This window comes from Tyto alba, unplaced genomic scaffold, assembly GCF_018691265.1.
Source record: "Tyto alba isolate M040663 unplaced genomic scaffold, T.alba_DEE_v4.0 Super-Scaffold_6, whole genome shotgun sequence".
Taxonomy (NCBI): domain Eukaryota; kingdom Metazoa; phylum Chordata; class Aves; order Strigiformes; family Tytonidae; genus Tyto; species Tyto alba.
In genome coordinates, this window is record NW_024881327.1 from 29,228,505 (window position 1) to 29,250,573 (window position 22,069).

At 38.8% G+C, this 22,069-nt stretch overlaps 2 protein-coding genes across 6 annotated transcripts in view; one reads left to right on the forward strand and one right to left on the reverse strand.

Annotated features, from left to right (window-relative positions):
• Nucleotides 1–14,216, forward strand: part of ATP8A1 (ATPase phospholipid transporting 8A1) — a 122,445-nt gene extending 108,229 nt beyond the window's left edge. For all 4 annotated transcript variants that reach the window (XM_032999089.2, XM_032999087.2, XM_032999088.2 and 1 more), the window contains 4 exons: nt 2,203–2,291; nt 2,645–2,737; nt 9,145–9,236; nt 9,596–14,216. In XM_032999089.2, coding sequence (XP_032854980.1) covers nt 2,203–2,291; nt 2,645–2,737; nt 9,145–9,236; nt 9,596–9,693 — 372 coding nt within the window. In that variant the 3' untranslated portion in view covers nt 9,694–14,216. The remainder of the gene's footprint in view (nt 1–2,202; nt 2,292–2,644; nt 2,738–9,144; nt 9,237–9,595) is intronic.
• Nucleotides 14,217–18,179: 3,963 nt separating this feature from the next.
• Nucleotides 18,180–20,847, reverse strand: SHISA3 (shisa family member 3). 2 transcript variants are annotated; one of them, XM_032999181.2, is made up of 2 exons: nt 20,520–20,847; nt 18,180–19,572 (listed from the first exon to the last, which is right to left on the reverse strand). In XM_032999181.2, the coding sequence occupies exons 1-2, from the start codon at nt 20,806–20,808 to the stop codon at nt 19,121–19,123; spliced, it is 741 nt and encodes a 246-aa protein (XP_032855072.2). In that variant the 5' UTR covers nt 20,809–20,847; the 3' UTR covers nt 18,180–19,120. The 2 variants fall into 2 exon arrangements, with proteins under 2 accessions (XP_032855072.2, XP_042664386.1); XM_042808452.1 differs by having other exon boundaries at nt 20,385–20,847.
• Nucleotides 20,848–22,069: the final 1,222 nt, after the last annotated feature.

The window sequence follows — 22,069 nt, forward strand, 5'->3', positions numbered from 1 at the left end:
TAGAGACAAAAATGTTTTCTACAGAGTGAGGGGGGAGCTTTCTTGTACAGAAAGGAAGGAAATACCTCTGTGGGATTTTATTTTTTCCCCTCTTCGTCCAAAAAATACAAAGAGGCCCTCTGTCTTTAATGCGAATGTCGGCTTTAAATCTTTTAGGTTTGGATTAACTCTGTAAAAGAAAAAAAATCTGACAGGCTTTCAAATATGACGCAGAAAAACTTTTTTTTTTTTTCCTCAATTCATGTTGTTCATTTGTAAAGCCAAAGGCTGGATGGGCTGAATAGTAGGCGCCAGTTGTTCCTTCATTCATAGTTAGCATTACAATGGTCAGAATTAACATCCTAAGACCTACATTATCACTTTTGCTGTTTCACCAGCAAACATTTAATACAGGGTGGCTAACGGAAGGACAGCTCTTTGCTATGTTCTTATAAATTAAAAAATTTTGTTAGTAACAGGGAGTAAGAGTCATAATCACTTCAAGTTGTATTTTTTATGCTTTTTCTTGGGTTTTTATGAAACTTTGTCTCCCTAATTGCTACTTAATTATAAAAGGTCTTGGAAAATGTAGTTGTGATAGACATTTCCTATTAGCTGCTGTTTTAGGAAATGAGTATTTCATCGAGTATGTCAGAAGTCATGTTTTGTTTATAAAGTGACTGCGCTAATACAGTTTCTCCACTTCCTGATACAAAATTTTCTTTTTTTTCTTCTGTTGAAAATGTGAATTGTTTTATTTTGAACCTGTCATTGCTTAGTGTTTACACCTTTGATGACAGCTGTTGACAGAAATAATTACTAGAATCTCAGGGCAATATCTATGTCCTTCTAATATAGCTGTGGAAAGTTTACCAAATTTTCAGTTAAAATACATTCTAATGCTTTGCAAAGTGTCAGTGTCAGTAGGAATTTGGATACAAAAACAAGGTAAATGGAACTTTTAACTTACGTGAAAATTATATTTTTTTCCTGAAAATAATTAACTTTTGGTTTTACACATGAATGTATCAAGTATAATTCTATATTGTTCATGTATGTGCATTCAGATATTAGATTTCAGCTACTGCAAGCTACCTGCATTTGTCTGCTAATTAATATTAGAGAAATTTCAGCTTGCTTATTTCTGTTACTTTCGGAGGTTTAACCTTTGAAATGATTTAGTCTCCAAGTAACGAAGGAAAGGATTTGAAAGGGTATCATTGTGTAGCAATGTTACTTTCAATCTCTGTGCAATCTAATTACATTACAAAGGTATTTTTAATTGTGACTGCAAAACAATCTTTCAGTAATATGCTTCATTAAGTATTTATCATACTCCTTGCATCCGTAATATTATTGATGTAGACACTTGAGCATGAATTGCTGGCGTAGTATTAAGGGGCTTTTTTCCTTTAAAGTCCATACACATTATGATGTTTGTTTTGGCTTTTTAGTGTGTTTTAGTTTTTAGTATGCTTACAGACCAAGTTATGAACAGAAGAAATTCCTATGTATTTATATTAAGTGGTGTATAAAAAAGCAAACACCCAACTAAAAGCAATGATCTGGTTTACAAATATTTCACGGCACGTTAATGTGTTAGATCTTCATTTAACAATATGTTGTGTGCTTCCATAATTATGTAATTAGTTGTTTTCCTAGTTCTCATTTTTAAGCAGTTTGTTGAACAGGAGGCTGTGACGGTGTGGGAACTGTGATACAGTAGTTCTGTTGGAGATAACTTCGATTCGAGTTCCATTGCAAAATGATTGTAACAGTGTCCACTATCCATATCAAGGGTCATGAACTATTATATCCTGTTATAGTTGATTGCAAATAAGAAATTGTGCTCATAATATATTGACAAAGATTGTGAGGGTGGTGGGGATGAGTTCTCAATATATCTGATTTTAATAGAAATGTCTACAGTCAGCATAGCGGCGTAGAGCAGGGCTGTGGAGGGGTAGATTCTCCCTCAGAACTAAGCAGTGTGATCTTTCTACCAGCTTCTTAACACGAATTAGTGCTTACTATCTACTGGATTTCTGTAGCAACTCAGGGGGTTTTAAAAAGGAGTTAAAATTTTATTTCACATTAGGGAGTTTAAAATGGTTTGTTTAAATTTGCTTTTGATTCTCTGAACAAAGTAATTGATACTTCTGCGGGTTTTTTTCCTAGTTCTTGTCATGACATCATCACATTTTGTGCTTTTTTTCCTTCCAGGCAGCTATGATGTTCAGCTCCGGAGTGTTTTGGATGGGACTTCTATGTATTCCTATGACAGCTTTACTTTTTGATGTAGTATACAAAGTGTGAGTACAGAAGTGCCAAGGTTTACAAGAGAAAGTACTGACTTTTAAATGTGTTCTAATTACTCATGTGAGAAAAGCAAATGAAGATCAGCTCTGGTGATTATATGAAATTATTTTTCACCTTGTGTGGTTTTTTGACAAACTTTACAAGTATTAGTAGTATTTTAAATGTTTCAATAATTGTAACAGCTAATAAAATATATTTTTTAGACTTGCTTTATAATTTTCTTCTTGTAAAGCTTAATTTTAAGTCATCTGAGAAAATTGACCTGTAAATTGAATGTTTATATAAAACGATCTATTGTTTTAATTTCAAGAAGAGTAAATCTGGCAGTATTTTGTATTCCTTACAGAGTAAAGAGAACTACTTTTAAGACACTGGTAGATGAAGTTCAGGAGTTGGAAGCAAAGTCTGAGGATCCGGGGGCAGTTGTGCATGGGAAGAGGTACTGTGGAAAAAAAAAAAAAAAATTCAGCCTTATACATGTATCAAAGACAAAATGTTATTTTTCAAAATCCGTACAAACAAAACAAAAAAGGCATCTGTAAAGAGGTTTCAGGCATAATGAGCCAATGAGCCGTCATGTTTTTCCATATGCTTAGGTGTAGATTTTTACCAAAGGCTTTAACTGATGTGTTTCTTTGTAGCTGACTGTTATGTTTCTAGTTATTATGTATAGAACAGACTAATTTAATTCTGTCACTTTTGACTGTGTTAACAATTAATGCAAAGTGAGTTTAAACCTGCATCATTAACTAATATAGTTACAAATTAGGTCTAAGCACAATAAAAAATTAAAAAAAAAAATAAAATCTGCTTGGTAGCATAGAGGCAGACAGCAAAATCCATCTAGGATTTGCTGAAATTTAATAGAATAAGCTGGCTTTATATCTAATGCCAGTCCAGAGCAAACAAATTTGGCTAACCTGTATGAGGTAAGAAATAATTCTAGCTTCAGACTCCACAAGAATTGCCTTGTTACATCCTCCCTCATGGGTCAGGCAGGTAATTTGAAAAGAGAAAAGGTAAAACTGATCAACTGGACAATTTCTATGTGTAAACTCAGTGTAAAGGTGTGCACTCACTTATATACTTCAGACTTTTTAACCCTAGCTGAACTCGTAGCAATCACATGTTGAACTGGGAGTATAAAGTGACAAAATCCCCCTCCCTCCCCTTCCAATTCATTAGTGCCATTTGGCTAATCCAGACCTTTCTTTCCTTGTCTTCATTTTCATGAGTTTTGTGCAGTTTAAAAAGAGCCAAAACTGTTGATACTATTTTCCTGTTCTTTCTTTCCTTTGGACTGCTGTTCTTTTAGTATCTTCATGGCAAAGGGCTTAGCCAAGAACCCTTTTTGCCTACCAAGCTATGCACAGAAAGAGACCAGAAAAAACACAGCCAGCCACTTCTTTCATTGTAGGTTCAGTTTTCAGGAAGCACCTTTTGTTCATAAAGATACTTAAGTTCCCTTTCTCCTTCAATCTTACTGTATCCCTCATCCAGTTCTGTGGGAATCAGTTTACTAGGATTTACCAGGTTCAGACCAAATTTTACTTTGGATACCAAGGTGATGACCACCATTTCTAATGGGTGGAATATCCGGTTCGTGTGAGTGTTTGCTCCTCATTTTCCTTTATTTTCCTAGAAATTATTTTCACAAGAATGTTTTGTCTCTAGTGGAATTCATCTTCCCTGGTACCATAGACAAATACCAGGGGAAGTACCCTTAGGCCTGTGGAACACCTAGTCTAGTGTGGTGGACTATATCGGAGCACATACCTACATAGCATCTCCCATCAGGGTCTGTGTGCTGTCTTTGTAGCAGTTCTGCAAAATCCCCTAGTTGATGACAATTCCTGCATCGATCATACTTTTCCTTCATCACTGCAAGACCCAACTAGTGCTTGTAAGAGTAAGTTCTCTTACCTTTAAAGGTTATCTAAATTGATTGTTATGGATGCCTTTCTCCAGAGTGGCAGTGCTCATTCAGGCAGCTTCAGGGCAAGATCTTCCTCCAAACTAACCAACACATATATCAATGTGCTGAGCTCTGAGCCAGAAGCAATGTATGCTGTGTGCTCTTTTGCAAAGAGGCAGAGTTGTAAAAGAATAAATTGCAGAAATGAAAGCAGCCGTTAGTACTAGACAGTGCTAAAAGGGGAACATCTTGTGGATGTAGAAAAAAGTAAGGTAGTGTACCTTTTTAGTGTTCCATACTTGCATTCCTGAGGCTTCTCTTGCATTTCCAAATTCAGCTCCTTTTACTTCAGTTATCTAGCAGTATGCTCTTCCTTCATCCTACAGAATGTCTTCCAAATCCCTTCGTATTTAGGTAAGAGGACCTTGGTGTTTTCACCACTAGTTTTACAATTATCCCGTTATCCCACAATTAAGTAGCAAGGAGGGCTTCATGAAGGTTGTTTAGTTACCTGCCAGAACGTCTGTCTTAGATCCATTCCTTCTCCACAAAATTATTTTTAGACCTGAATTCTTTGAAGTATACAAGCATCCACCTAACATACGAATCAATGGATGCTAGACATCTTAATATCTCTTAAGGATTTTTTTCCCTCCATTATTTTTATACAATATATCTTAATTCAGGTAATAGAGCCAAAACCTCACCTTTTATGGAGAAAGTATTCTTTGTTAAATAAATGATCTGATGAATTGACTTGCATCTTCAGAAATTAATTTGAACTATTGTAAACATTTTTGAGTCTCCCAAGTTGCAGAAGCCTGGATTAACTAGTTACCAGTGCAAAGTAGGTAAATTGGTAAGGAGTGTCCTCTACATATGTTTTAAATACGTACATGAGACTTTTTTAATTCTTGAGTTGTAGTGCTTTTCATGCAAGAACAAATGAAATGCCAAAATAACCTAAGAAGATATAAATCACTGATTATGATGTAACTGGGAAACAGTGAGAAAGATAACTCAGGAACTTTTCCACTCTGTCCATTCCCTTCTTTAAAAATACTACAGCAGAAAATAAAAGGTTCAGCTTCCACAGATAACAGGTCAGGATTCTACTATTGGCTAGATGCTGTAATCAAACAGTATCTGAAAGTTTACTTAGAAGTATATTACTGTTAATTTTTATTGCTGTTTTTTCAGCTAGAATATATTTATTGCAGATTTTCAGAACTGTGTTGCCCTGATATTGCATGCATTTAAATACAGCTAGGATTGTAAGGCTTCACCTTTTGCTGTTTTCCTGTCAGTCAGTCTTAGGATGGGAATCTTCTATTTAAATCCTAAATTTGCACTTTCAGCTGTTTTCTTAAAATTAGAATAAAAATTTACATTTACATTGAAATATTTTAAAATATTTTTCCCCAAATATCTTTCTTGTATTTTAGCATATGCTTTAAAAGTAGGATGTGCTAATATAGTCTTAAAATCTGTCATCCCTTGTATTTTTACAGTACTGAGTTGAAAAGTTTTTTAAACTGTTGTCATTGGAGGTTCAGGAAGAGCATTCCTATAGTAGCTTGCTGTTTCCATGTGTGTAGGGATTTATAATCAGATTTTTCCCCAGAACTGTCCAAAAATACTTCGTTCTGTTCTTCTGTAAGCAATGCATTGAAATTGGTTTTATCACATAATTTGTCAGTTAAGTAAGAATATATCTTGAGCAAGAAGGTGCGAATTCTGCATAGTCACTTTTCCAATAGAAAGTAAAGTTTCATATTGGAATACTATTGACCTTCAGGTGCCTTGATAGCATAAATAACAGAGGATGGATTCAATGGATTAACAAATTTGTGCCACAAAATGTATGATTTCTATCATTAGAGCCATTGTAATTGAAATGCCACAAAGCCATTTCTACTTAAAATTGAAATTACTAAGGTAAAAGGGTACTTTTTGTATATAATCCATTGTTCAAACACAGTTTTTCAGGTACCTTGTATATAATGCTTAAGTACAAACAACAGTATTAGTACTTAATACAACAATATTTTCACAAGGTTGAATATTACACAGACTAACAATAACATGAATAACAGCCTGAACTTGTGGAAGTGTCTTTAGAGATCTGTACTGCAAATCCTGCTTCGTATAGTCATTGTTTTTCATTCAGTCCACTTGGAAATTATTTTTAGGCCAGCTAAGTGATTGGTCAGGAATATATTAGGTAGTAATTTTTTTTCTATAAACAAAATTAATTACCTGTAAACGTATACATTTCATGTTCAAAAATAGTTAATATTCTGCTTACCCATGTAAGTACACATAATGATCATAGGCATTTGGTAACTATGATTTATCATTGGTTAATTATGAAACCATATTTTCTTGGCTTTGCATATAGATTTTTAAATATGCTTTTGAATGGCAACAGGATGATTCATAATAAAGAGCCTGCAGTATTTAAAGTATAAAAATAGAGCAGAATTTAATACCTGAATAGCTGGAAGCACTTTTATTTTCCCAAATGTAATTCCTACTTAATTTGTATTTTCTGTACCAGCAATCAGGTCTGTGCAGTGGAAACTTCATTATACATAAACTAAGAAATGTGCATACTTCATGTTCTTATAAAACTTCAGGCACTATTTTCAGTGCTTAGCCTTACAGCGATCTGAAGATTTCATTCTAGAACACAAGCAAAAAATAATGGTGGTACCAGAAATGCTAGAGTAGGCCTGCTATGTTTTTAATACAATAGTTTTTGGTTAGAAAATAACACTTGTCAAAAACAAAAATTTCATAGAAAATTGCTGATTTCAACTCACATGAATAAGGATTTCTCAGATGTATTCCAAAGGAGATACAGCTGATAACTGTATCTAAGTATTCACATGGTCTTCCACCTCTTTGACCTCTCATCTTACATGACATTATTTATTTATTCACTCGTGAGTATCCTTATGGTTTAAACCTCAGTCCCCAATTTTTTTTATTAATCCTGTCACTTTAGCAGTTTGTAGCTCTGAACTTAAAAGCAAGGCTCCTACACAGCCTAGAGGAGCAATTAGGATGGGGAAAAAAAAAAAAACAAAACAACAAACCCAAAGAGCTAGCTTATGAAAACACTGAGAGTAAGGTGCGTCTCAGTACTCCAACCTCTCCATTCTTGGTTCAGTAAGCAGATGCTGACTGCTTTCCTGGAATTGGTACCTAATTCCTTTTTTACAAGGACGTCTCATTCCCTCTTTTCATTCAAAACACGGCCACAGAAGCAGTTTCCCCTGCCTATCCCCTTACCCTGTAGGTTTTGCAGTTAGCATTCCTCTATGGGTGTGAGAATAGTAGGTTTGTTTCCCTCTTCCAACTTAGAAGAGCCAAGCTTTCACCTCCAGGTATATGCTTTAACTACCAGACCGCAGGGGACCAGAAAGGGGAGATAGACTATAAGTCTCTCCAGTTTAACACAATGCTTCAACAAGAAGTATATACTCACTGAAGAAAGAGTGAGCATTTCTAATTTAATGGTTCAAATGCTGATCTAGTAAGAGAACCAATCTAGTTCCATTCCTTGCACCACTTAGTCTGGTCTATAGCCTGGGAAGGTAAGTCTGCTGAGCTAATTAACAACAATATTAAAAAGCCATTTGACTGGTGAAAGCTCAGTAACATAGGTATGTGAAATCTGTTTTACTTACTACACCCTTACACAAGAGACAACTTTGGTAATCTAGCAAAACTATAACAAAATCAAATCGCTATGTACTCAGAATAAACATAAGATACTTTTTTTAAAAAATTTTTATTCCAAATGAACTAATTTTTAGAGCAGTTCACAGGGGGAGGAACTGGATTTTTCAGCATTGGAAATGTTTAAATGATAGGTCAGTATTTTGCTGAAATGGCACCTCCAATTCATGGTGAATATCAAATCTAGAGAAAGAAACTGAAGGTTTTGTGTGGGGTTTTTTTTTTCGTATAGTCCATTGCACATCTTTTAATATGATATAAAAATTTTCAGATTTCAAAAGCTTTCTGAACTATGACTAGTCTGTGTTATTTATTTAGCAATGTAGGATCCTATCTGAGAGAACTTTAAATGTGAGAAAGATGGACAGTAAGGAAACCTGATACCCTCACTACTCTGTTCACTACAGTTTGCGGCATTCAGCTGATGCTTGAGTCTCAGTTTAAAAACTGTTTAATACTCCTTCTGTTTTTTCGTTGGGCTGAAATGGAGTCACTTGTGTCACATTAAAGCAGAATAAACACATAACGCAACAGCCCTAGTACTGCTGCGAAGGAAGGAGATGGGCTGAAGTGACCAACCTCTAGTAGTAATAGTAATCTGTTATTTGGGTATGATCCCCAGAAAAACACCTTCCTAGAGTTTCATGTGGGATACACCTTGCTTCAACACTTTTCATGGAAGTAATATGTTTCAGTATACACAGCTGATGGCCACGGCTTTGACTTTCCCTCCCTCTTCCTTTCCCCTCCCTTTGGGGTGCTGTGTCAGTAGAGGCTAAGAGCACTGTCTTATGTAAGGAAAACTGTAATTCAGCTTGGCACTAGACAAGCCATGCTACACCAAGGAAGCCAGTGCCTTCCCTTTACATCGCGTGATTCTAAAGGAGTCACACTCAGATGTTTACAGTGTTATTCATTTATTTGTGTTGTCAGCACACAACAGTACTTCACACAGATGTTTTGCCTGTATTGTGACAGTAAAAACATTACCAGAGATCTGGACTTCATAATCTGCTCTTGCACACACTTTTACTCATATTCTTAGTAATTAATTCAGGCACAATTGAAAAAGAAGAATGGACACTTTTAATTTAATAATTAATTCCCATTTAACAGAGTCAAAGATAAAGGGATACTGTAGTTAGTAAGTAAATATTTTTCACATGTGTCTACTTTCTTTCTAGCTTAACTGAAAGAGCCCAACTACTGAAGAATGTTTTTAAGAAGAACCATGTGAACTTGTATCGCTCTGACTCACTGCAGCAAAACTTGCTTCGTAAGTGTTCACTGACAAATAAATGTTAATATCCTTTAGTAATATAGAAGTAAAATTCTACCTTTCACTGCATTTGTTTATAGTAAAGATGCAGTCTCCTAAACCGAGTAGACCATGTTCTTTGCCTGTTGGTAGGTTTCTTTTAATTCCTAAGATACTGTACGGTTCTTTCTGCTATTTTACAGCTACAAAATTATGTAAGAAATGGCATGGGTTTTCTACCTACTAATTGCTGAAAAAAGGTTTATTCCCCTCTATTGACCTTTGTTAAGTCATTTTTATTAAAGCCTTAACAAAAAAAAAAAAAAACAAAAAAAAACGGATCATTAATTGGTTTCTGCTTTGGTTTATATCTGCAGATGGCTACGCCTTCTCTCAAGATGAAAATGGAATCGTTTCCCAGTCTGAAGTCATAAGAGCTTACGATACCACAAAACAAAGGCCTGAGGAATGGTGAAGGAACACAGCTTGAGATTTAGGCCTTAGTATTTACTTTTGTGAGACAGACTACTAGATCTTTGCTGGGAGCTGTGACCATAGCCCAGTTATCAGAGATTTAAAGATCTGTGATGGTCTTGTTCCATAAAGTTTGGATTTGTGTATTCAGTAGACATAAGCACTGTGCAACTATACTGTAAAACACCATCTCTAAATTTTTTAACAAGTATTTGCTTGGCCTTTGTAAACAGATTGGAATTGACCTTGTATCTTGCCAGCTTGCTTATTTTACAATGAAGTTGATTCAATACTGGTCATATTCGGAAGGCAATGGTCAGATCACTAAACATACTTTACATTGAAGACCATTAGCATCTGTGAAAGTTTTTAAGTGTTAATATATTTAAATATGGTTGATAACAAGCCTTTGATTTCAACAAGTGCTGAAAAAAATAGCATCTTAATGGTGTTCATTCACCTTCTTTGAGAAAGATTTTGAGTCAAGATGTTTATAGATGTTTGTGTCAAACTAACCTAAAAACGTTTGCCAAAGAAGTTCCATAAATGTTTTCTGTTGTTGAAAATAATTTGAAAAGAAATAACTCCAGTCCTGATCTTAGAACTGCATGCTTGAGTCTGCACTTGAGGGGGAAAGATTTACAGTACAGCGAGTCTGGCCTTTATGGCATTTGCTTTCAAACCTGCAAGTCTTTGCACCTTTGGCCTTATAAAAGCTTTTCCCTTATTTTCGTTTAGTGTTGCATATGTTGAAAATGGCTGCCACCTTGTAAAATTGAGTACACATATTTTTTTGTTCAATTTTTAAGAATTGCTCTGCCTTACTTCCCTTTAGCAAATTTTAATTATTTTTGAGATGCTTAGTTGTATCTGCTTATACTGTAGGTTCAAAAGAAAGTTTGTTTTAACTTATTTTTAAAAAATCATTAAATCTTCAATTTTTTACACTAAATTTATGTTAAATGCATACATTGAAATAGAGAGCAAAGCATGCCCTTCACTAGTCTGTGGTATGTACTGTTTTATTTGCACTAAAGCCACTTCCTATAAAGGTGTGAAATACATTGCAGCAGCCTCTTTATAACTTACTGGTCATGCAGAATACCTGTGTACTCTCACCTTTAATGAAAAAATGGAGAGGAAGTGGCTGCAGGAAAAGATACATGCCTAGTTTAAGGAAAAAGAAAAACAAAAAAGGAGGAAGGTGATAAATGAGAACATTGTGATAACTTTTCAAAGTAGTTATACTTGGTATTTCTGAGCTTACGACCCAACAACCATCAGGTTTCAAACTAACAAAAGCTACTTTAACTCATTTAATTTAGTTAAATCTTGTAACTTTTTAGTCCATGTTTAATTCTGAGCTTGAAAGCCACCATAATTACATTTAAAATACATTTCTCTATAGTAGCAGTTGGTTTTATTTTTAATTACATTTCTGTGCATTGCATAGAAATGATTTGGTTTATTTTTAATTAAATTTCTGTGCATTACATGGAAATTACCCTTTTTTCTTTGAATGGAGATCAACTAGATGGAAAAACAGAACAATGACATCCCCAGTTATCTGTTAAATTAAGAATTTCCTCTTTGCTCTCCAAATCATCCACTTTCAACTTAAAAGTAGCAAGTCATCCATTCCCATCTTTTCTCTGCCCCCCTTCATTAGTCACACATTTACTGAAGGTGACTTTACCTCCTTGCCTTTCATGTAACTAAACACTTAACATATAACTGTATTGCACTATGCAAGCTTCTTCTGCTCCGTTCTAAGCGAAAGTTACAAATCCACATGGAAAGCCCAACAAAAGGCGCTATATGAAAGTACATATTTAGGAAGGCGTCTCAATGGGAAGGCAGTCTGCATTTCCATATGCATGTTATGCAATGTCTTCCTCTCACTTTCCCGGAGTGATCTTTAAACAGAAAACAGAAGACACAGGGACAAAGGGAACGTATCCCACTAGAAACAGTACTGCCAGTCAGCCATGCAGACAAGAACTGCCTTCAGAAAAGCCATTTCAGGAACAGATAAATAGATGGATCAATATGGGAGGGGCAAATCACTTGACCTAAGGCAAGAAAAAATTTGGGGGCATGCCCCTTTCCTAAAACGGGGATCCTTATTTTCTGTCATCCAAGGGACAATGACCAACTTCCAAACATTTCTGAAATTAACCATGACACTCTTGCTCCTTTATAATCTTTCAGTGTACTTAACTCATATAAAACAACTCAATCTATACATACTCCCTTTATGGGCAAATGTTTTTATTATTATTGGGGTTTTTCTGTTCTAAATGGTTTATGAGCTGATTTTGCAGAAAAGGACATGAGGACTAGACTACGTTGTAAAATATTTACAGTGAGAAATTTACATGATCCCTTATTCTTCCCATGAAATAAAATTCTGTCTCACCGTTGTAATATAGTTTGTGGAAAATAACACACAGTATATCCCCAGTTTAACTATCTTAAAAAGGAAGAAAGCAACTGAAACAGCTCTAAGATCCTAAATTTAGACTGCAATGTAAGGTTTTGAAGATAGTCTTACCGCAGCATTTCATCCTTACATCCTTACAGAATTTGAAGTATTATTTCACGAAGTGCTTTTTTCAGTTTTATTACTTCTGATGGGTTTTTCTCCTGTCTCTATACTTTTTCTGGTAATTGGTGGTTGGAAGATACTGCTGCTTAGAAATAGTAAAAAACACAATGTGTCAATTCTAACTGTGGCTTTTGATTGCTCATAGAATTCCATTTTGAAATGTCAGATCATCTTCACTATGTGTGCCCATTTTTAAATCAGGTCAAGTATACAATATGCACTTTATTTTCATGTTGAGTACAGAGTAATATAATCTATTACCATCCTGTTAGTACATCATATCTTTGTTAAAATAAGGGGACTGTGCAGATGTTTATTTAAAGAAAAAACACTCTAGGCAAAAATTCTCCTAACAATGACTCTGTTCTTATTGTTTAAAAATTCAAATTTGTATTAAATATAGAATTCACATGGACTTTTCCATCTGTTTCATGTGCACTGCATAACAATTTCAAGTTAGTATTAAAAATTTCCATCAAAAAGTTGAATCAGTGCCACTCAGAAATCCGATATCTTCTATAAATACTGTTGCTGGATTATTTTTAAATATATACATATATATATAAAAGATTCAAAAGAGTAAGTAACAGGAAACAAATTTTAAGAAACCTATTGATAATTTGTATTGGGAATTTTTTCTTGCCACTTCCTAATTTTACACTTATTTTTGCAAAGCAGTTTCAACAGATTTATACTTAGTCACCAATCTATTTGTATAAAATGATAAATAAAGTATTTTGAAACACTGAGAGATAGCTGAAGATTCCTATATGTCCACATGCATCCATAAAATTCACTGCGTTACAAAGATGCAGGTCAAGTGTCTTAAGACTTCTTTTGTTACGTTTAAACCCATCTTGAATGATGAGTAATGTGGAATACGTGTTAAATTTAAGGAGAGACGTTTTTTCCCTTTTTTTCTTATGTATTGTGTAAAAGCACTTGTAGTTCTGATGAATTTATCATTCTGTCTGCATGAGGCAATATTTCTAAGTGCATGGTGGTTGCTGTTCCCTGTTTCTTAATGCCTTTGTTAAAATCTGCTCGTAATATACTGAGAAGCTAGCGCTATGTAAGCAAATGAGTTTGTCAGTTCAACTCTCTTGGTACTGGATGTTTTCACTGGTAACAAAACTCAACAAATGGGTTTCTCCTTCCCCCCGCCCCTGCCCTCGCTTCCCCAGTTTTCTTGCTGTTAACCAATAGATCTTTATTAAACAAAGGAATATTTTAGCATTCCAAACCTGGTTCCTGCTTATGCAAACCATTACTCACAGAGGCTTCAGCTGGGCTGTTTGTGAGTATAAGGACTACTCCTCTGAGCAACGATGTGCAAAGTTGGGCACTTTGGAGGGTTGATACTTTAAGTTAAATTAAAGCATTTCCATATAGAGAGTGATTTGTAATTGCAAAGCTGTGACCAGAACAAGTTGGTTTGGGTTTTTTTTTTTAAAATCATATTTTATGGTGTTTCTTTATTGTAGAATAGAAGCCATAAATGCATTAATATTGTTTTTCTACTTCAACGTAATTTTTCGTTAAGATTTTCAGTGTTTGATATGTACAAACTGCTGCAGAAAGCAGTCAGTCTGTAATAGCAAAATTTGCATTCAAGGTAAAGTGAGGTTTTACCGCTCCACTAAGCCATTACTGCTGAAACTGTTGTGGAAATTATGAAGCTGCATGAATGAAGACTTTTTGACTCGGTGTTTATGGTAGTTTCTCAGGTTTAGTTTTAACTGGATGTTAAATGCACTGTGTTTTATAAATAGTTCTTCTCTTTTAGTAACACATTCAGTTCTATGCAGTGTTACATGTCATTTGGCATTTGGTGAATGTGCATGTTTTGAACTGCAAATTTTAAATGTTTTGTCTTTTAATTGTTAAAAAATGAATAAACTTTGCCATTAAATGAAGAAGCTTTGTTGAATTGATTGGTTGCAAATGCTAGAGATTACTTTCAAAGGAAAACACATATCTCATCACTCTTGTTTTTGAATTCTTTAAAATGGGACATGCCAGAAATAGTATTTCAGAAATACCAAATAATTCTTGTATTATTAAAGGAAATGGAAAATGTAGAAAATGATTTTATGGGTTTTTTTAAACACCTGTTTTGAGATGTCTTTTTCAGTTTTCATGTGAAGCCCAGAAAATTAAAAAAAAAGAAAAAAAAAAAAAGGGGGAGCATGGGAGTCTGCAATTTAGTGATTTGCTGCTGAGCTGTAACATATTCGGGTGGTGATACTGTATTTAGAAAGAGAAGAAGAGAAGTATGCAGTACAAGAATGATAAAGTGGGAATAAGTAAACATCATCTCCTTTTTCAGACGACAGCGATAAATAGTGTATCCTTTGTCTATGATAGTAGCAGGTATTCCTTTCCCCTAACAAGGCCCACCCAGTGAATAAAAATCAATATATCCAAACCTCAACTTAGTTTTCATTGTAGATAGGTGACTGATTCTTTATATACACACTAGATAATGAACTTACTTTGTAGATTTTGTATTCTGCCAAGGCAGGTTTAATAATTCCTCTTTCACGCTGTTAGTTTCACAATACCAAGTCTTTAATGGTAGAGCTGGTTTAAGGAGATTCCACCTCAAGGTATGTCACCGCCTCTATTACACTGGCAGTCATGAGGCCATTGAAATTATTCAGGTTATAATCCACTTTATAATGATCCAGGCTCCCTTTCAAATCCTTTCCCTCCTTTCTTATGGCAAATGTTATCTTTAAGCTCAATCATTTCACTAACCTGATGTATACCGCAGTCCCCTGAATTTACACAAGTGGAGAGAACAAAAAGAACAGAAAGGCATTTCATCTTCTGCCTTTGCTAATGAAGACAGCATAGCATGGAGTTACAGCCTCAACGTAATTGCGAATGAAAAACTCTTCACATGAGTACCGTGGAGCAGCAGCCCCCACAAAAGCAGCGGCTCTCTCCAGAGCATCAAGTCCACAGAGCACGTTGCAATACCGCAAAAAAATAGCACCAAAAATTGACTCCATATCCTTAACATTACTGTCAAGCTGTAACTGAACAGTAGTGACAAACTAATGTTGCAATTAGCACTTTTAATTCCAGTGGGTTTGGTATTACAAATAATCCATAAATTTACATAGCCATATACCGTACCACTTACCTAGTTTCAAATAAAATCTTTCAGACGTTCTTGCAAGTATGTGTAATGTTTTTCCTAGCACCGAAGAGTTCTGATGCAGTTTGGAGATACGCGCTTAAGAAACACAAATGTAGGAATACAAACTGAATGGCTGATCTAGTTCATGTCACTGTTATTCTTTGCCCACAGAAAGCGTGGGTTCCAGACGTGCCGTTACCACTTCGTGGCAATCAAAGCATTTTGTGCAGAAATGTGTGTGAATGACAATAATCGATTTACCGTGTTGTTTGTTTCATTTTGATCTATTTTAGATTGGTGTCACTCTAGTAAAATGAGTATGAACTTCATTATTACAAAAGAAATAGTTAAACCTACTGTGTTCAAAAATAAAGGTGGCAGTAAAGCAAGTACTGTATAAACATTACTTCTGATAGCAAGCAATTTCTTTCAGTTCAAGCATACAACTAGCCCTTCAAACTGTTTCGTTAGTCATTGAAACTCTGCATCAGAATGCCATTTGTGTTGTGCCTGCAAGTTTTAGGAAAAAAAATATTTTCTATAAATCACAGTAGCATCAAGGCCAGTAGGTCCTTTTCCTTAGAAAGGAAATCCAGCATTCTCACCTGCACCCTGAATCCATCCGGGTCGGAAGCTACTGGCACAGGCAAGAAGCATTTAGGTCCGTGGGTTTGTATTCTGTTCTCCCCCTTCTCTCTCCCTTCAGCTACGTAAGTCACTGCCACTGTAGCTACATCAATGGTAATTTATAGATTCCTCTTAACTTACAGATTCTCCTTCATTTGCAGATGGTGCATAACCCCCACCTCACCTGCTTCACAGGTAACCCCGTACAGCTGTTTTAACTACCCCTGATCCTTCCCCTCCACAGATCCCCGTCTGCAGGATTTGCTGCACCCTGGCCCCCGGTCTGTGCTTAGCACTCTATAAACTTCCAGACTTCTGTAAGCCTGACTGAATGAAATTATTCCTGTGCGTCAAGTTCTTTAAGCATTTTATGAGGTCAAACCCATCATGCAGCATCAGGGGAGGAAAGGAAGTTGCTCAGAGGGGCCTTCCCTGCTCGGCTGAGTTTCACACTACGTGGCAAACTGCGCAGCCTTTACTTAGGCTGAATAAACGTTAAAATCCTGTTTAAAAAAAAAAAAAAAAAAGCCTCTACTAAAACATTAATCGGCCTGACTGCAGAGCCCACCGGGCCCATTACGGCGAAGGAGCCCGGCCTGTGCAGCGCGCCCCGCCAGACGCTAACTGGCAACAGCCGAGTCCAACTCCTGACTTCTCTGCGTGCAGCCTGTCTGTGAGGAAAACACTGCATTTCTGCTACCCACCACCTGCATCAGTGGCTCTGACGACCAAGTGCTCTTTAAAAGTACATAAAATCGCACCTCCCCGGCGAAAATTGATCAGGTTGCTGCTTCCAGAAGGACCTGTGTCGTCTTGGTTTACTATATAAAGAAAGATTCCTACTAAGTGAAGACTTACTGTAATCTGTAAAAAATACAGTTTCTTTTACTATCTGCTCCTGCTCTATACAGGAATGATCATCAGATCTCACAGGACATTTCCAAAGAGCAGAGCTGGTGTCTGTTGAAATATTAAATGATTTTTCCAAAACCTTACTTGATGGGAAGTCCCACATTTCTTACCCATTCACAATGTGCAGAGTCCTACGGAACATCAACAAAGGTGGGCAACAATTTACCCACCCCCTTCCTTGAAGTTTGTTTCTAAAAAAAATTGCAAATCAAAACACCTTTCAATTCATTTCCCCAGTACTCAATCTACTTTTTAGATTTTTATAAAATGTACACACCACTGTGTATTGTGACTTTAGTTTGTAATTAACAATTACAGTATTCAAGCTAGAGCCTATTACTTATAGCATCACTGTATACAACTTGTCTTTCTGCTTAGAAACCACATTTCCAACAGTAATATCGGTTGGATTGTAATGTTAATTATGCAATAAAAAACATACTAAAAGAGTTATTTCAAAATACTTTTTCATAAATGCCAAGATACTGATTGCTAGACATTTGCTAGGAAAAAAATGTATTCGTCGCTTGAGGAAGAACCAACGAAGCTTTTCTAAAATACAGAGAAGTGTGCTGTAATTCAGAAGTGCTGTAATTTTAATATGCATCGATATGCTAGTATGTGTGAAACAGGTCAGCTATAACGTACTTCAACAGATCCTATACACGGGGAGCTTGCGGCTGATAAAATAGGAAAGTTAGGCCTCGGATATTGTAGATTCTGAGACACAGAATGACTTTGTTCACAAAAATAAGTATACAGAGAAGCCCTTTAATGACTGCATTTTTTCCTGTGTGTTTTCCATTTGCTTGCTGCATGTGTTTGGTTTAGATGCATTTTTTTCTTCTTCCATTTGGTTTGTTGGTTTACTTGGGTGAAGGAATGTAGAAGGGCAAACAAAATTTACTCCTAGGGCAGGATGTTTTAAATTAAAATACCCAACTAATCAGTGTCGATTTTACCACATTTTTACCACAGTTACATATAAAAGACATTCATTACTCTATTAGTTTGCTATACAGTCAGAATTTTATATGGTATTAAATTGCACAACAGGTGCAGTTAAAGATGTAAATCATTTGCAAAAGCAAAATAAACTATTTTTAACTGGAAAAAATACAGTATAGTTACACCATCAAAATGAAAACTCGCTCATCAAACACTATCTGTAGAGGGACATACAGATGACGCAGTATTTCAACCACAGTTTAATGATAAATTTTTTGTGTGTGACTACCAAATAATTAGTGTTGTCAATGCTGTAAATACATTTTAAATTACAAGCTTGTCTTTACATTTTATACATGGCTAATTTTACAAATAAAACTTTTTGATCAGTTTGTCCAACTTACGCGTTGCTGAGCGAAAAGCCAACAATAAATACTTACTTCTGAAAAACACTTAATATAACGCCATTTTTTAGAATTTTATGCGGATAAGTTATTAGTGATACTGCTGAATACATTCTGCTTTTCTCATCGGTAATTATCTGGCTGCTTGGGATTGGCTTGTTTTCAACCAGCCTCGTTAGTACTCATTTTACCTATCGTAGTTAAAATTTACTAATACAGACATGCACTGTAAATTCAGGTACGTGTATTTTATAAATTTTGGTATTTGTAGTAAAATTCTTCCTTTTATTTTCATTGTTCATGGAAGTAGGAAGCGGTCAGCTGTTTTCAGGATCCTCTTTAGTAACTATTACTCCTCTCTTACTTCTCAGACATTGCTGCTTTATAGAACTAGTCTGATTATGATCTGTGGAACGCAGCCACTGTTTGTTAACTAAGTTAATAGCATTTAGGGTTAAAATGTCATTTATAGCACTGTGAAATGAGTACCTTTAGCCCAAAATGGTTTTCCTACTTGTCTCTGAGCGTGTTCTGCACAAATTAGGCTGAACGATCGGAGCAGTCAGCTCTCAGAGCAACTCTCTGGAATATTTTCCAGTTCATTTGTAAGCGTGATCCAAGTTTGGGAAACGAGATCCCGAAGGAGAACCTTGCACTTCTCAAGGGCAACTCACCCAGGGGGACGGTTCTGACTTCTGCAGCCACCGAGCATGTCAGTGTGACACCCGGCAGCAGCGGTCCCTGCGCTTCCAAAGGCTGCGTTACTTCTTCACAACTCCTTTCAGCTCTGAGTAAAGTCGGAGCAGCTCTTCCCAGCCAGGGCAGGTTCTGGCTGGAGAGGATACCCAAAGTACGGCGGGGACACCAGAAACCCTGACGGCTGGGTCAGGTGGACTGCATGGGCTGCCTGGAAGCAGCCAGATGTGTACGGCGGAGGCGGCGATGCCACAAGGCAGCCCGGCTCCGCCCGGGGAAAGGAGAACCTGCGAACCGAGCTGCCGGTCGAACTGGAACTCGTTGCGGTGCTGGATTGCCTCGACGGTGTCCTGAAGCTTGTGGAAGCCAGGATCATGGGGAAAGTCTCGGTCTGGTAGCTCCGCAGAGAAAATCGTATTGGCTGCGACGGTTGTTTGGGTCTTAAACATGTGCAACAATAAACCGCTACCAGAGAGCCCACGATAATGAAGGCAATAAATATTGATCCAACAATGAGGAATGGAACGTAGATTGGTTCTGGGAGAAGAAAGAATAAGAAAAGCCGCACACATTAGCCTACTGAAGCAACAGGTCTGTTGCGGAGAAATAAACTCCGCACCGTTTATGAAGCCCCACATCGTTTCGGTCCCACTAACGCACCGAGCTGCTCAGAAGACAGGGCTTCCAACCATTACCATTAGGACAAAATTAAAGTTTAAACCCTGTACGTACCAGTCAAAACTTCATTCTGTTGGCAGTTTTCACAGTTACCAATGGTAAAAGCTGTCCACACCACGTCCCATTTACCGGTTCCAGTTCGGTTTCGCTCAATCATTGCGCTCCTCTCCCGCTCCCTCACCCCCCCCCCCCCCCCAAAACTGCCAGTCCGGTGTAAGAGCCTGAAACGGCGGGCGCAGCTCAGCTGCTGCAGATGCTGTTAAGTCGCTTCCACTCGTAAGGTGGAAAAGTCGGGCTGAGCGTGTGACTTGGGACACTAGCCTCCCTGCGCGCTGCCGGGTTTCTTTTGTTGGAAACCCTGCCGGCCCCACGCGCGGCGGGGTTGCGCCTGCCGAGCCCCCGGCGCCCAAGCCCCACCGCCGGGAAAAACCGAGCCGAGCAGCCGCGGCTGAGTTTGCCGCTGCAAACTTAAAACCACACCGGCGCCTTCCAGCTGTTGGGACGGGTCCGGCTGCGGGGGCCCCTTTTCACCGTGCATTTAGGACAACGAGCGCACCCCCCACACCCCACATTTCCCACCCCCCCAACCCCCCCACCACCACCACCACCACCACCACCACCTTCGCCGGGCGCCCGCTCCCGCACCCCCGGCGCCTCCTCCCTGTGCGCACCTTGGAGCCGCGCCCGCCTCCTGCCCACCCGCCGGGCCGAACCGGGCCGAGCAGCCCCCGCGGCACGGGGAGTGGGGGGATGCTCCGCGGGGACCGGCTCCCGCCCGCCCCGGGACCCGCGGGCCGGGCACTCACGGGCGGTGACTCCCGGGTCCGGGGGCTCCCGGTCGTTGGTGCAGCCGCCCTGCTCCAGGCGGGCCTCGGCGGCGGCGCAGCAGTAGCGCAGCGCGCAGGAGCCGCAGCAGATGGTGGCGGCCGCCGTGTCGAAGCCCTCGGGGCACTGGAAACCCTCGTGGTAGCCGCCCTGCCCGTCCACCCAGCCGTGGCAGTACTCGCCGCCGCCGGGCTGGCCCCCGCCGCCGCCGCCCAGCAGCCCCAGCAAGAAGCAGCGCAGCAGCAGCGCCCGCCGCCGCCGCCCCGCCATCTCCCCGCTGCCCGCCCGCCCCGTCGGGCCCTCCTGCTCCGCGCGGCCGGGGGGGTGGGGGGGCAGCTGCCCCCCCCCCCCCCCCCCCCCGCCCTTCTTCCTTCCTTTCCCTTCCTCTCCCTTCCCTTCCCCTCCACCCCCGCCCCGGCCGCGCCCCCGCGGGGCCGCCCCCGCCGCGCCCGCTCTCACCTGCCGCCCCCCGCCGCTGCACCCCGGGGACCTGTCAGCCGCACCGGGCCGGGCGGGGGGGGGATCCCGCGGTATCTGCGCAGGGGCGGGGGCGGAGCGGGGGCTCGGCCCGGCCGCGGAACCGGCAGAGCTGAACCGCCCCGGCCCGCCGCCGCGGAGCGGGTCATTGCACTGGCGGGGTATTGAAGCAGCCCTTGCGCTTCTAAGGGTTAAAAAAAATAAGCAAACAACCAAACAAAAAACAAAACAAAACAAAAAAGCACAGCGTATGATTTATTACTAAAGCCCTTTGCTTTTTAACCTGTTTCCTCCATACTTTTTACGTGCTAAAACATAGCAGTACATCCCCAGATGATTTATAGCCTCTTTTAGTCAAACATCAGGCCCCATCACCTTTATTTTCCAAAGGGAGAGGGTGAGTGTGGGGCTGAGGAGGAGGGACACATCTGTTCATATGAGCGTCTGATCCTTTTTCTGCTGGAAGAATAATAACAAGTCACCAAGCATCAGGAAAACCACAAAAGGAACTGCTTATTCATTTATTCTGGGGGGGGGGGGGGGGGGGGGGGGGGGGGGGAATAAATGAACTGAGCAGATTTGGACTTCTGGTTGAAGCAAAGAAACATTTCTTTAAATGATGTCTCCCCTGTGAGCTATCTCAGAGTCTCTCCTGCTTTAACAGTAAAAGTGCTTACGACACCAGAGTTATATTAACGTTGGGCTGAACTAAAGAATTCATTTTTACTGCAGCTGAAACTTCCTGCCATCATTTACCACTGGGGTATGAATATGTATATCAGGGTCTGACCACTTGTCAAACATTTTGAATGCCCGTGTCACTAATTTCCAAAGTTGGCAGGTTTAGTGAAACAAAAGGAACAAAGTGTGCTGTGTACCAGCAATAAAACTGTGCGCCGAGAACCATCTATCAAGACCTTAGACTTCTGGCCAACCCCAAATACAGTCCACAAGCACAATATTTGTGTTTGGTTTCCTTTTAACTAATCTATTCTCTCTTTTTTTTTTTTTTTTTTAATCTGATCCTTTTTTTTTTTTTTTTTTTTCGTTTTGA